Here is a 15621-nt window from a genome sequence, read left to right on the forward strand (position 1 = left end):
GGATTGATTGGCATGAAGGGGCCGCAGTCTCTCTCCCCGCCTTGAATTCAGAGACTCACAGAAGCAGCAGGTCCCTTGGGTGCCTTCCTTCTCCACAGCCCCAGCAGCGGGTTGAGAGGAATGGCTGCCTGCTGAGGCTGAGCATTTGGCTTCCCCTCCTTTCCCCCTCACCCCATTTTTTTTTTAAATGAGGTGTAGCCAAACTACTGGCAAATTCCCAAAGCGTTTCTCCCAGGGTGAGCCTTGGCACACTGCCAGGATAAATCATCCTTTGTCTTGTCATAAAACTCCTCCCGTGACTTTGCGCTTGTTCCCAAAGACCTTTGGGCTTCCACATTTGCTGTCCAGCGGATATCCCATGGGAGTTGGCAACACTGGTTAATCCTTAGTGATTTTAAGCTGATATTCTCAAAATCAGGGGGATGCTGATGTACATGGGTGTACAACAAGCCCTTTAGATCTTCTAGCCAACTCCTAAATAGGTCCCTTTTTTTAATAGCCTATCACCCTAAAAGATATCCTGATTTCTGCTCAAGCAGGAGCCAAGTGCAGCTGTGGCCAGAAAATCAGCCTGAAATACCAGTCTTCATCACAGAGCAGCTCTGCTCGTACCTGTATGATGAATAACAATTTGTTGCCTTTACAGGCAAAGTGTTTTAATCTGCTGGCGCTGAAGCACTGGTTTACGTCTGAGCAAAGCTCCGCGTGCAGGAGGAAGGCAGGCCAGCCTCTCCTGGGCTCTTTGCGGTGGCTTTTACAAGGAACCGTGAGAATTTTTGGGCAATTCCATGTGAAAATCTGGAGCTGCTTTTAAGCGTAAAACCTTGCTTTCAGCTGCTTTGTCTTTGTCATGCAAGACATTGCAGGGCTCAGCCTAGCTACAGTTTTAGCATGGCAGAAAAATAATGACCTCAGCAAAGTGTAACAGATCCCGTTTCTCCCAGTTGTTTTCCATCACTACGTTTAGGAGAGCTGCATGCCTGCCGGGCCAGCCTGTGCTGCATCGCTCCTGCCTGCTCAGGCTGAGGTGGGTGTGGAAGTGGGAGAGGTGAGAAAGAACGTGGTTTCTCCAGAGTTTTCTGTTTGTTACTCTGCTATATTTGTTATCTGGATTCTTAAGTAATGAGTGCTTTGAATTTTGTGATTATGTTACGGTGATGTGTAGTTAATGTACTAATGTTCACTTGAGCTAGGATCATGGTAACAGTGTGGTTTGTTTTTTTTTTTTTTTTAACTGTTCAGAAAATAACTTAAATACAAATACAAAGATTAAGCTGTGAATCTCTCCTGTTTTCCTTTTGGGGTGAAGAACACTGTCAAAATATCAAGCCTGTATCCTCCTTGAGCCCCATGTACGTGAGTCACACTTCTGCTACACGTGCACCGTACATGATATTTGCAGCGTGAACACCTGGAAGTGCTGCGGCCGTAAGGTGGACGGCTTTGCCCCGTGGCCTGGGTAGTTGCATCTTGACGGGACACACGGAGTCCGCAGTAGCCAGTCCCACCTCAGAGCTGCTGCTCATTGATGAATGCAGCATAAAAGACTGCTCTGGCAGTCGGAAACAACACTTATTCCTAAAACCACAGCATACTTTTTAATTAACAAACTCTCCATTCATAGCTGATGGCCTCTGGCTGGGGCAAATGAGTCCGCCCTGTAAGCCAGAGAATGGATGTGCCTGACACGGAAGAGCTGGAGCCATCCTGCCCATTAAAAAAGTGGGGGGGAGAAGCTATAAAGACTTTGTGTTTTTCTGGGTACTGTTGCAAGATCCTGGTAGGAGAAGCACAAATTTGTTTTATAAGCTAATCAGAATCCTGCTGTTCAATAATGAGTGAGTAATTGACATATCGCAGCACCGCCACACAGCTCCATGGCTGGGGATGCTGTCATGCTTACGGCTCGCCTGAATTTTAACGCAAGCACCCTTGCCCTCAGAATACCTTTCTCTTAAAAACGCTCCTCGGATAGCAGTCTTGGATCTTTCCATTTTACTTAACAGCCCCTTTTAAAACAAAGGCCACCGCGGTTTTAAGATCCTGACTCCTGGGGTGGTCAGAAAACAAACAAACCCCGCGCTCCCGCCGTCTCTCTCCCTGCTGGCTCCATTCTTGGGAGCCAGCGGGGGACGGGAGATTGCGAAGGCTCCTGCTTTTCTGAAGCGCTGGGAGCAGGATTCCCGTCACTTCCAATCCCTGTCTCTCCTTGTGACAGGGTTCCCAGCAGCCGCGTGCTTTGTCTGGCAAGGGTTTGGGGTTTTTTATATATGTATTTACACCACTTTAACCTTTTCAGTTCCCTCCCTGCTCTTTCCTCCCATCGGATAATAGATTTGGAAGAGGAATTGCAGTGACAGGCTTCATCCATCGTTTTGGATGGGTCTGTAACGCAGGACGCAGCTTGAATTAAACAACCTGTGACTGCCAGCACACACAAATGAGACCCCTTACCTTTCCTACTCACAGTCCTAGGCCTGTGTGTACCCAAACAACACACGTACGACCCAGTCCTACGTGAAACAGGTTCTCCTTGTGGGTTATTTCTAGTCGTTCCTCAGCCAGTCCTTCCCTTTCTTCTCCTTGATGTTTAAAGATGAGGATCAGAGTATTTATTCCAGATTTCTAGGACTGGGGCAGTGCTGTCCTGCAGGGCATGGGCTGGAAAACTTCTGCCAGGAATTCTGGCATCGCATCCAAAAACTCAAGTACTAAAGAGAGTCTTTGAGAAAGAAAAGCAATCTCAATTGTAAATTTCCACTGGAAAAGAATGAACACCAGACAGCTTATCTTAAATAGATTCAGTGGTTAATTACCCTTTCTGTTTAAAAATGTGTGCCTTATTTCCACTTCAAATGAAGGAGGAAAGTAATGTTTACCATAGCTTCAAATTAACAGCATTTGATCAACCTACAGCTTTAAAATGAAATCTTCTGTTGAGGTTTTTTTTTTATTATATTATATACACGCTTTCAAGAGTATAGTAAGCTAGTTTTTGGAAAGGGGCAATCAGCCAGTTTAGACCTGCTAGGCTAGAATTAACGTAATTCTTACAAAAAATATTTAGGATTAATTCAGCGGTTGGGTGGTGCTGTGTCGGTGTGAAGAGGGTTAGGATGGCGAGCTCTTAGCGGAGGAGGCAGCGTGGCCGGGGAAAAAAAGCCCTCAGCAGATAGACATGCTCTAGTCCTGCTACTGATTTTGGCGGGCGAGCTGTCCTGGCAGCCGCCGGGGTCTGGGCTGTGCCTGGCTCTGGCAGCACCCCGGCCCCGTTTGTTCAAAGGCCGCGTGCGGCGGAGCTCCCCCCGTGCAATGGCAGACCTGTCAGCGCCCAGGAGGGTGTGGAAATGATTCAACGTTTGGTGGGAATAAGATGCCGCTCCTGGGCTTGAGAGCCTGGTGCTCTGTCTGTATAGCTGCGCCTGCGGAAGATTTGTCTTTTCCAAGGGCTCAAGTTGTTTCACAGCCAATGCACAGACTGCCCAGGACACTCTCCCAGGAGAAAAGCACCTGCGCTGCTGGAGGAGAAGGCTAGCAGGGGAAAATAAGATCCTGCTTGTGCTAACTATTCCATGCAAATCTAATGTAACGGGCTGCAGCCATCTGAGGTCTCAGCCTGTCCCCTGTGCTGGCTGATCCTTCCTTGGCGAGGACGTCTGATGGACAGGGATGTGATGCCCTTCTAGCAAGCTCCCGGCAGCGCTTGTGTGTGAGTACCAGCCGCTTTGCTTTGCCCTAAGAGAGCTCAGACACACATTCATTATATCCCCAGGGGATACTCTTTGTTTCTCATCAGTGTTCTGTTCCTATCCTGAGCTTTGTCTCCAAAATGCTTTGCTGACATGCACCTGGCTGCTAGGAGCAGCTAGAAATCTCCAAACCAGCAGGGAGGTTGCTGAGCTGTGGGGCTGATCTGCCAGGGACCGCTGAAGTTGGATAAGGAATATGACCAGGAAAACCTGGGCCTGAAAAGGTCTCACCTGTACAGGTAAATATAGCCTTCCCGCAGCTGGAGAACGGAGTCAGATGGGCTTTCCAGAGCAACAAGGCAGAGACAGCAGCCCGAGCAGTGCTTTCACTAGGGACACTGCTGAGTTTCTTCTGAAGGCCACTGTGGTTTGCAGAAGCTCAAGCCCCTGGTTAACATCACGCAGCTGATGTGTCCAAAACTCCCTGTCCCATGCCCAAAGCACCCTGCTGGCATTTACAAAGGCAGATCAAGGAAGGCTTGTTCTCCAAGGGAGCAGCGAGGCGGGGAGGCTGCTGGACCATCTCCGTTTCTGCAGTGTCAACTCCGAAAGGGCAGCGCCGGCAAACTGCTCTGACCTTTCAAGCTGTGGAGCTGTCTGCGAGCGTCTCTGCCTGCTGCACCCGTGCTGCCGAGTTCCCTCTCCTCCGGCGCAGGGAAAGGGGTCGGTGCCTGCTAAGCAATGCATCTTTTTGCCTATGTTTATTTGAGCTGCTTATTGCTTCCGTGTGGACTTTGTTCCAGTTTGGACGAGATGGTGCTGAGCAAACACCCAGAGGCAGCACTGAAGACCATGTCCTCTCCAAGGGATTTCCAAGGGATGGACTCTCCCAGTGGGTCTTCCCCACTGCCACATTCCCCAGTCCTGTAGAAATCCTCATACCATTTTTCTGTGAGTGTTTTATGTCTTTGGTGCGGGGTCCCGCATGGCTGGCTTGTGGCTGCTGCTGCCTGGCCCTGGGGAGCTGGGCAGGGAGGCAGGAGGCGCCTGCTGCTGTGCCATTGCAGCGGGGCTGGCTCCGTCCTTCCCATCCACACAAGCTCCTTGGGAGAGGATGGATCCTTCCTCTGCCCACACCATGGGCAACTGGGCTCTGCTGGGACCCTGCACAGCACCGCGCCATCAGCTCAGGGGAAGCCCTCAGGAGAGCACAGGGCTCCCAACAGCATCTCCATCCTCCTGGCCTTGGCAAATGCCATCGCTCTGTGCAGGATGCATGCTGGGACCAGCTCTTCTTGCTGCTCTGCCTCTCCCGGTCCTCCTGGGTTTCTTTGTGTGCCCCAGGCACTGTGTGGGCAATGCCTCAAGGAGAGGAGATGTGCGAGCATCCCACGGCGTGGAGCACTGAGACAGGGACAGCCCCAGCGCTGCATCTGGGGACCGGGCAGCAGCGAGGCAAGAGTGGGCAGGAGCTCCCGGGAGTGACAGTGGGAGGGGATGAGGGTGGCGTGTGGGCTCACAGCCACTTTCGCAGCCAAGGGGGGGTGTTTTAGCCAGGGTGTCCTTGCATGGAGGCAGGGGAGGGATGGGGACGCCTGTAAATTGTGGGGATGAGCTCCCTCGCAGCACAGAGCAGCGGGTGTTTCTCACCAGCACTTGTCTCCGTCTTACTGTGTGCCGCCGTCACCAGGTCAGGTCACAGGAGTGTCTCCAATTAACCCAGCTCCCTGGTGACCCTTAATTGGCACCCCAGGCTTTCCTCCTCCTCCTCCACTCCCTTCTTCCCGCAGCACGTGTTTCTCACCTGTACGTCTGCTGCTAAACCTCTGCTCCCGGCATGCCAGCCGCTGCTGGGAACCGGTGGCAGTAACCCAGATTTACCCCCTAAATCAAGGCAGCAGCCACCCCTCTGGCTTGGAGCAGCATCCTGAGGATGTCCCTGCTCGGTCCCTGGCATCAGGCTGTGTGGCAGGAGGGGGATTGAGGCTGTGGGGCCGAGCACTGGGCTGGGGGACTGGTATGGGCTTCAGTGCAGAGGGGCTGGGAAGCTCCAGGAGGGTTTTTAGGTGGGTACTTGCTGGGATGACTCAGGGTGGGGGAGAGATGGCTGCTGCTATTTCCTCCTCTCCCTGTGGCAGAGATGACTGGACTGGGCACATTTAACCCTCCAGGTGCTGGTCCCAGAGGCAAACCATGTACCTGGATGACCAGAGTGGGAGCATGGCTGTGGGACACAGCACGGCCTGCGTTATCATCCTGTCCCGGCTTTGCTGCTTTGCCCTGTCTTAGCACAGGGCTTGGGGGGAGTCCTGGGGGTGTTTAGGGCTGCTCCGCAGCACTGCAAGTGCTTTGGGCATGGTTCGTACCTGCAGGCTGCATGTCCTCCTCCTGCCAGGTCATCTCACCCATGGGCATGTCCGATAAATGGATCTTCATCCTGCTGCTCTGGGAACGAAAAGGGACCATCCCCTGAAGGACCGTGGCTCCCTGCAGGTCTCCCCGCACTGTGACCCTGTCACCGAGGTCTCTGCAGCCGCCCAGCACACCTGCACGAAGGTAAAGGCGATGCCCCAGTCAAAACATGGAGAAACTGAGTCAGCAAGACAGGGGAGCCCTTGAGCAGGTGCCTACCCTGGGAAAAGCCGAACGCTGGCAGGCTGGGAAGGGCTTGTGGCCAGCGGAGAGGGCAGGATGCTTTTGGGGAGAGCCAGAGACTCATGTGAAGGGAGAAGGCAGGAGCTGGAGCATCCCACGTGGGAGGACGAGGTGCCCGGGCTCTTCCTCACCCCAGACGGCCCGGCTGGGGCTGGGCACGGCAGGCCCAGCGGTGCCCGAGCCCGCGGGGCTCTCCCAGCCCTGCTCCTCTGCCCCCGTCCCCGCCGGACCCTCCCGAGGTGGGGCCGGCCAGCCGGGGCCTGTCCCCTTTAAGCCCTTGGAGCTGTTGTTGCCAGCCGTGGCTTAGCGGGGTCCCCATCCTTTCAACTGGCTGTTCGGCAAATTAAGAGCTTGCTATTAGGCTGCTAATTAAAGGCACTTCATTAGCAGCAGGGGAGGCAGCTCCTGGCCGCAGCAAAATTGGATTCCTCTGAGCTGCCGTGAGCCCAGGCTCTCCTCTCTGGGGCTGGGGGCTGTGCCCCTCCGTGTCCGGGGAAAGCAGCTGCCCTGAGCCACGGCCACGGGGGTACCAGCCCTTCTACCCTGGGGCACACCTGCCCCCCACGTCTGACAGGGTGGGAGAGGGTGTGGGGGGGTGTTGGGTGATGTGGGGCTGCCCCTTCGCCCCTAGCCTCGGGGGTGATGCAGGGATGCTGCCCTGCTTACTGTCCCCCGGGGCCACCCCCGTTTGGAGGGGACGTGCGGGGGCTCTCAACGGTGGCAGAGCATCACATCGGTGGTCCCGCTGTCCCCAGGCCTGGCCGTGGCCCCTCAGCGGGCTGGGCAGCCCGCAGGTGCCGGCCGGCCCCTGCCCCTGCCCCCGGCGAGGCGGGGAGGCCCCCGGACTCCTCCTCCGGCCGCTCAGGCGCCTCCAATGAGCCTGGGGGGCGCCCGGGCTGCCTGCCCTGCCCTGCCCTCCCCTCCCCTGCCCTCCCCTGCCCTCCCCTGCCCTCCCCTGCCTTCCCCTGCCTTCCCCTGCCTTCCCCTGCCTTCCCCTGCCTTCGCTCCTCTCTCCCCCTCCTTCTTCCATCTAAAAATGGGAGAGACGAACCAGGCCGCCGGACCGGGGCTGCCTTCCTCCCCCTCCCTTCCTCCTCCTCCTTCCCCCCGCTCCAGCTGCAGGCTCGCCCCGACGGTCGGGAAAGGGACCCCGCGGCCCGCCGGGGACATCACTGGGGTGAGCTCCCTGCGGGCGGGGGGGGCTGCCCCACCCCCGCTCCCCGTCTGCCCCACGGGGTCCCGCCGTCCCCCCTCCCCCAGCCCCTGGCCTGACACTCCCCCGCCTTTCCCGGCTCGGGATTCCTGATGGGATCGGCGGGGATTTGCTGTGCGTGAGCCGGGAGCTGCTGGGTGCTACGGACCCGGCTGCCGTGCTGGGGGGGCTGCGGGGAGGGCCCGGCTCTGGGCGCTGGGACGCGGGGCTGCTCCCGGGGCCGCAGGCTCACCCCGCCACAGCCCCGGCGCTGTGGGGTCGGGCGATGCTTATTGCTCCGGGGGAGACGGCCGGGTGCAGCACCCGGGGGTGCCCCTGCGCCTGGGGGAGTTCCCTGAATGCCCCCTGGGTCCTGCTGGGCACCCCGATCGCGGGGTGGGCTGGTCTCAGCCCCCCCCGGGCTGGGTCGGGGCTGCAGGGTGTCCCTCCGCATCCCTCGGCTCCCCGCAGCGAGGTCCCCTCTGCAGCCGGGGCGGGTGACAGAGGTGCTGGTGGGGGCGAGGGTTTCGGAGGTGGGTGCATGTGGCATTTTGGGAGGGCTGGGACCTGCCGTGGGGAACTGCACCTTTCAGTGGCGCTGGGCCTCCCGGGCAGGGAGGTACGTGTGGGGCAGCTCACTAGTGCCATTTGGGTGCCCCCATCTATGGGAGGGGACGGGTGGCTCTCCCTCCTCTACCTGCCCCTTTCCGCCCGCTGCCCCCTTCCAGCCCCAGGGCAGGGGTGCCTGGGACAGGCGGCGGGGACAAGCAGCCTGAGCTGGGCCACTGCCAGGGTAAAGCCTCATGCCACAGCCACGAGACCAGCCACTGGGAAGCTGGATCAGCTAGGCTGGGTGCTGGGCAGTGGCATGGAGCGGTGCTCAGCATAAGGCTCTGTCACGTTGGGGTCTTCGCTCTGGGCTTTGCTCTGGGCCAGGGACATCCCTACTAGAAAAGGGGCAGTGACTCACTGCGGCTCATGCCACATGTGTCCCTGGCCCCTGGCTCTGCCGGCCGGGGCTGTGCTGATCCCTCCTCCTCTCTCCCAGCACCTCACCTTCCCGCTGCTGTCGGTCACCCTCCTGGTGTCCTTTGGCTCCTCCATGCTCTACGGCTACAACCTGGCCGTGGTGAACTCGCCGGCGGTGGTAAGGGATGGGCAGCCTCTCTGGGAGCAGGGGAAGGGCTCTTGCATCCCTCCCTGGGAGGGTGGAGGGATCGCTACCCAGCAGCCCCACATCAAAATGCTGGCATTTCCCTTGGGCAGACACCCACCGAGAGCAGTCCAGGGAGAGGGATGGCATGCGAGGGACATGGGAGCCTGTGTTGATGTACTCCCCCCAAACTGGTCCTCACTGCAAGGCAGGGGCTGGGGAAAGCTGCCCACAACATCCTTGCTCCGGCTCCAGCTCTGCCTATGGCATCTCCAAGTTGTCCTTAAACCCCTCTGGTGCTGAGGCTGGCTGAGCAACCAGACCAGCACCTCCCAGCCACCCCCAGTCACATCCTGCCCTGCATCTCCTGCAATGCTGTTAAAGCCATGGCGTTTTCCCTACGGGGCCTGTCTTCCCTTGTCTTCCCCTTTCTCCCAAAGCATTTGGTGCCTGTGTGTCTCTCTCTGACCCACAGTACATAAAGGCTTTCTACAACACCACATGGTCCCGGCGGTACGGGCATGGGCTGGCCCCTGGCCCCCTGACCTTCCTCTACTCCCTGACCGTCTCCATCTTTGCCCTGGGTGGGCTGGTGGGCTCCTTGCTGGTGGGGGTGCTAGTGGAGCGGTACGGCAGGTAAGGGGGTGGCATGGGACAGGAGGGTCAAGGGATGGGATGGGGCCGGAGAGGCTGCCCTGATGCTTGTGCCCTGCTAGGAATGGCACACTGAGCCGCAGCGCTCTTCTTGTCCTCCTGGCCGGCAGCTTCATGGGCTTCAGCCGGGAGCTGGAGTCCCCTGAGATGGTGATCATCGGCCGCTCCATCACAGGGCTCCACTCAGGTAGGTGCTGCCTGGGCTGCAGGGCTGTGCACAGCCCCTTCCTCATGGCTCGGTCCCCTACGGCCCGTTTGCAAGGGGCTGGAGAAGACTTCATATTCCCCATGGCCACAGGCCCTGCAGTGGAGATGTCCATGGGGCAGACAGGGCCACCTCCTTGTCCATGGGTTCCCCACTGTGGATGGTGCTGCGCATGGGAGGAGATGCACCAAGGGCCTGGCTGGGCACTCTTCTCCTGGCTGCCTCTCCCCTCCCGGTCCCTCCTGTCCCCCCCAGGCATCTGTCTCAGCGTGGTGCCACTCTACCTGGGAGAAATCGCCCCCAAGAACCTGCGGGGTTTCCTGGGCCTCATGCCCAGCATCTTCATCTGCCTGGGGGTTTTCTTCGCGCAGGTCCTGGGCCTCCCAGAGCTTCTGGGCAAGGTGAGCACAATACCCCAGCCCACGCGCGCTGGACCCTGGTCTGCCCTCCCTGTGACACGTCCCGTTTCGACTCCTCTCAGGACAGGTTCTGGCCCCTTTTCCTGTCGGTGGTGGTTGTTCCCACCTCCCTCCAGCTCCTGTTGCTGCATTGCTTCCCCGAGAGCCCGCGGTACCTGCTGATAGAGAGGAACGACGTCTGCGGGGCCACCAAGGGTGAGGGGGTGTCCTGGGGGAGACTGGCTCCAGGAGGTGCTGGGTCCAAGGTCTCCTGAGACCAGATGCATCCTCATAGCATCCTTCTACACCCAGACCTCACAGCCCACCATAGTCCTTATGGTTCAGCCCTTCCGTCCCAGCCAGTTGCGCTGTAGCATTTCCATGGTGCCCAACACCATGGCGTGCGGCATCTCCTCGGTTCCTATGGATGCTCAGCCCCATGGGTCAAAGAGGTCCCCTGGGGAGGCTGAGCCAGGGCGGAGCCAAGCCCTTGCCCCTGCTCTGTGCCATACCTATGAGCATCCACCCTGTGACGGGGAGATGTGTGCCCGTGACCCCCGCTCTCCCCACAGCGCTGCGCTGGTTCCTGGGGACACCTGACGTGCAGGATGTGATTGAGGAGATGAAGGAGGAGCAGCGGTTACTCTCCTCCGTGGAGGTGGTCTCCGTCTGGCAGCTGCTGCGGGACCGCTCTGTCCGCTGGCAAACCCTCTCGGTGGCGGTGGTGAATGCTGGCATGCAGCTCTCAGGGATCGATGCCGTAAGCCCTGGGGGGCCCTAGGACCTGGCTCTGCAGAGCTGAGCTGAGACCTGGCAACTCATTTCATCAAATGCCCCATGGGTCCATCCCCCCAGCTCACACTAAGTCCCCTCCTTGGCAGATCTGGTTTTACACCAACACCATCTTCGAGAACGCCAGGATCCCTGTATCCCAGATCCCCTACACCACCGTGGGCACGGGTGCCATTGAAATTGTTGCTGGGCTGATCGGGGTGAGTGATGGACGGACGGATGGATGGACACAGCCCCTCAGTGCCAGAACCTTGTTGCCTGCTCCCAGTACCATCAAATGGGGGGTGCTGGATGGATCCCAAATGCCATCTGTGCTGCAGCACAGCCCCTTTGCTGGGGGGCAGAGGGTTTGGCAGGGAAATGGGCTGGGGAAATGGGATGAGAGGGGCTCAATTTGTGGGGTCACATCTAGGAGGGGTGGGAGAATTTTGGGGTAAGTGGGTAGCAGAAGGGTTGGGGGAAGATGCCAGGCAAGGAGCAGGTTGGAGATGATGGAGGGGGCTAAGCAGTTCCTTCTGGCTCCAGATTTCATTGTCACTCCATTAGCCACTCCACATGTCCCCATCTGCCCCCCCAGCCAAGCACCGGCCTGGCCCCAGGCTAGCAGCCCCGGCCCCCCCAGCCAGGGCTCATTTAGCTGGAGAGTTAGCACTGGGCCAGGCAGATTTATGGCCCTCGTCCCATCTGTGAGTGTCACCCGGGGCCAGCATGAGCCACCCGGCACTAAATCCGCTCCCTGACAATTAGAGAGATGGATGGGGGGTGGCTGCTCCCAGAAAACTGGAGACAATCAGGGGGCTGCTCCCCTCTCCCCATAGCTCAACCCAAGGCAGAGTGGGGCCCCCCAGTCACCCCTCTGCCCCTCTGAAGGGTGCCCCCTTCTCCCCTTCTCCCCTGCCCTGGCCGTGGGGCCACCCCAGCCCCCGGCAGCCGCCCGGCGTGCAGCCGGATTGCTTGGGAGCAGCCCCGCAAATGGCCCCCGACGGACGTGCCGAGATTGGTTATAAAATTACAGGCATTTGTTCTGCTGTCAATACCCTGCCTGCTCCAGCCGCTGCCGCGCCGCCTGCCTGCACCCTGCCTCCTCTGCCCGCTGCCCCGCAAACACCCCGTGCCCAGCTCGGCACCTCTGTTTGGCGCTGGCATGAATGTGGCCATGGGGCCACCCCAGCCAGCCCCGACCCTGCACCCTAATGGGGCTCTGTGGGACCCCGCTGCTGCCCAGTGCATGCTCACCCCGGGACCCTGGAGTCCTGGCTCTTCCCGTGCCCCAGTCTCAACCCTGGAGCTCTGAGCTGGGGCTGCCTCCACCCCCAGATGCCACCGGGAGCATCCCTCCACCTGCAGCTGGGTTCAGGGGGTGCCCCCATCCTGGTGGGGAGCTCCCCACCACCCCGTCAGTCTCTGCTCTCCCTCGGCAGTGCTTCACCATTGAGAAGCTGGGCCGACGTCCCCTCATCATCACCGGCTTCTGCGCTATGGGCATCTGCTCAGCCGGCATCACCGTCTCCCTGCTGCTGCAGGTAGGGTCCACTGCTCTGGGCCACTGACAGGGCGGGGGCTGGAGCCCTGGATGCATTCACGAGGGCTGGGTGATGAAGGGCTGGGTATCACCCCGGAGGAGGGAGCGTTCATGGCAATGAGAGGCGAGACAGCTCTTTGCAAGCAATGTTTTCCCTTCAAAGTTCAAGGGAAGGAAAATTCAGAGCAAAGAACAACAAAAAACCCCCGACCCATGAGAAAAATCCTGCCACTTCTGGTAGCTTTTCTGCAGAAATAGCTGTCCCCAGGGAGGCAGCTGTGAAATACCAGGGGAGATGGAGAGGTCTGCAGGGTCCTTCTTCTGCTGCCTGCTCCCAGGGAATGCTCCCGCAGCTCTGGGGATGTCTCAGCAGCACAAGTTGCTGAGCTTTGCCAAGGCCAAACCTCAGCAGCTTTGCCCCACACACCCTGCATGGCCACCATCCCTGAGGGCTGCCACCAAGCCGAGGGGCAGGCGTGAAGCCCCATCCAGGGGACACCAGGCATGAAGCTCGGGGCAACCACCCCGGCAGCGTCCCCCAGCCTTGTGTCCCCTTGCAGACCACCGTGCCCTGGATGCGCTACGTCAGCGTTGCCTGCGTGGTTGGCATCATTGCTGGCTTCTGCATGGGACCAGGTGGGTCTGGTGCTGGCAGGAGTAGGGGTGGTGGGGTGGGAACAGAGGTCCTGGGGGAGCGGGGAGCAGTGGGTTTTGCAGGCAGGCAGCAGGACCAGTGCTCTGCCCCCTTACTGCAGCCAGGTCCTGGTTAATCATGCTGCACCCCACAAGCAAGACCCCGCCGCAAGCCCCTCCAGCCCCATATGTCCCCAGGGCATGCTCCACCTCCTCCTCCTCGTCTCTGCTCCCAAGCCAAGCAGGGAGAAAGCCCTGGCCACCTTCCCCAGGCCTCTCTGGAGGTGTTAGCCACTCCCACCACAGCGCGGCTGGTGAGCATCGTCCTGCCCTTAACCGAGCATGGGCGCAAGAGCGGGCTCGAACAACGAGGAGTGCAACCTGGACTGGTTTACCCAGTTGATGTATTAGCAGAGCTGTTAACAGATCTATAATTCATCCTCAGCCCAGACTTTATTCACTGTAATTACATCTTTAATTAGGATTTTAATGGCTCATTGTTCACAAACAATGATGAATAGGAGTTTTAAAACAAAAAAATACATATCTCTATTCTGGGCAAGCTGTGAGTAAGAGTCCGTCAGGGGCTCCACTCCTCCCTCACTTCTTAGCACTTTTTTTTGGTTTATATTTTCCCTTGGAGCATCTTTTATAAAGAGGTCCCAGTCAGCCCTGTCCCAGGCAGTGGCACCCTGGGCATGTCACCACGTCAAATACAGTCCCCTGCCAGATCCCCGTGTGCCCTGGGATGTGCTCTGGACCTCAGATCCTGCCCTCCAGCAAAGGGACAGTCCTGGGAGCCAGGGCTGCCGGCCCAGTGACACATGGCAGGAGGGGCTGAGTCCTTTCAGGAGAAGTAGCCACAACCTGTGTCCAGTTTTTAGTAGCCAGGTTGGCTTGGGCAATCATCTTCAGTCATTCTGGATTTTTTTTTTCACTGTACATGGGAAAAGCTGGTTGGAAAATGGCATTTCTGCATCCTGTGGGAAATTCTGATGCTTGGAAATGTGATTGCTTCTTTCCTGCCTAAATCAGCCTAAATCAGCCACAGTGTCCGAGCCTTTTTTAGCTAATCAATAGAAGGAAATTTTCTAAACCATTTTGATCAAAAGAAGCTGGGAAGGGCATTATGGAGGGCCCCAGGCATTTCTCTATGCCTGTGGTCTATATGAGATTTAATATATCAACATTTAGGCAAATTGTTGCAAAATGAGGATCCAAATGAAATGTTCCACCTTGATATGGACTTGGTCTGAAACTTTCCAATCAAGTAACTTGTGAAATTGGCCTCAGCACCCAACAAAGTGCAACTGTGGTATGTCAGGGGGGACATCACCCACCCACCGAGATGGATCCCAAAGGGAGACCAAGGACAGGACGCTGGTCCACCCATCCCTACCCTCCCCATCTCCTCCAGCCTTCCCAGTGCCACCACTTTGACCTGCGGCTCTTGCTGGGCTCCAGCCCTTTGGCCACAGGACTGAGATGGGCAGGACCTGTCGACCCCAGGGGTGCCTGAGGTACCCTTGATCTGTCTCCTCCCTCCGCAGCCGGTGTCCCCTTCCTGATGACAGCCGAGCTCTTCACGCAGTCACACCGCCCAGCCGCCTACATCGTGGGGGGATTCCTCAGCTGGCTCTGCAACTTCACCGTCGGCTTCGTCTTCCCCTTCTTGCAGGTACCAGTCCGGAGGGGCCATGGGAGGAGGAGGGGATGGACATGGCCCTGCTGCTCCCCCAGGACAGGGTACCAAGCCAGGCTTAACCCAAGGGATGCCTGTGCTCCCGGCTCGGGTCAGCTCGGTGCTGGCTGGAGCCAGCCCAGAGAGGGGTGATGGGGGGACGCTGCCTCATGCCATGCCCAGCTCAGGGGTGCCTGGCTCTCTGCCCCATCCCTGCTCTCTCATTGTCCCCAGATGTCAGCCGGTGCCTTTTGCTACCTGGTTTTCTGCGGCATCTGCCTGCTGGTGGCCCTGTATGTCTACTTTGTCATCCCTGAAACCAAGAACAAAACGTTCGTGGAGATCAGCCACATCTTTGCCACCCGCCGCTCCTTCCTCTCCCTCCCAGACCACCTCGTTGGGATAATGATGAAGCTCGATGGCTACGGGGCCTTGGAGAGCAGCTCCCTGGAGGGCTCGGGCTTCAGCCTGCCCTGACCTACCCCCTGCCGCCCACTGTGGGACCCCCTCCCCAGGTGGGCTGTGGGGGGATGGGGGTGGTGGAGGAGGCTTGGGGCTGGAGAGGGAAGTGAAGGCCAGTTTGCTTGGACTCGATCAGCTCTGCATCTCCCAGGACATCTCACCACACCACAGCCTGTGGCCAGGATGAGCTTCGATGATGTGCTGGGGCTGCACTGACCGCTGTGCATCAACCCCGTGCTGGAAGAGATGCCCTCCCAGAGCCAGGGGGACCTTCTGGGGGCAGGGAGTTCACATCGCTTCTGGGCACGTGGACTTGCCAAGAGCTGCCCTCACAAGGTGTTCAATAAAGAGCATTGCCTCCAGAGCTGGTATTTGGCCAGTGCAACCTGGGACGGCAGCGAGCTGGAGTGTGCTGGCACGGGTGGGTGCTTCCCCAGTGCCGGGGAGCAGTGGGGAGCAGCAGGATGGGATGGGGGGCTTGTCCCCCTCCCTGCTGTGCCTGGCTGGGAAGGTCAGAGTTGCCCCACATTTCCTAGGATGGGTGGTCAGGGTGGCTCCTGGACTCGTGCATCTCACTCCGTGTTG

The 15621-nt window shown here is 58.5% G+C and overlaps 1 protein-coding gene across 1 annotated transcript; it reads left to right on the top strand.

Annotated features, from left to right (window-relative positions):
• Positions 1 to 6113: 6113 nt before the first annotated feature.
• On the top strand, positions 6114 to 15051 carry LOC309588926 (solute carrier family 2, facilitated glucose transporter member 9-like; the record flags this gene model as incomplete). The annotated part of the gene is made up of 12 exons (XM_082308738.1): positions 6114 to 6245; positions 8585 to 8683; positions 9165 to 9325; positions 9406 to 9530; positions 9804 to 9949; positions 10030 to 10162; positions 10519 to 10706; positions 10828 to 10938; positions 12160 to 12261; positions 12821 to 12896; positions 14444 to 14571; positions 14809 to 15051. 12 exons carry the CDS (start codon positions 6114 to 6116, stop codon positions 15049 to 15051), a joined length of 1644 nt encoding a protein of 547 aa, XP_082164864.1.
• Between the last annotated feature and the right edge of the window lie 570 nt (positions 15052 to 15621).

Source organism: Platalea leucorodia (genome assembly GCF_965183815.1).
Source record: "Platalea leucorodia genome assembly, chromosome: 4".
In the NCBI taxonomy this organism is placed as follows: domain Eukaryota; kingdom Metazoa; phylum Chordata; class Aves; order Pelecaniformes; family Threskiornithidae; genus Platalea; species Platalea leucorodia.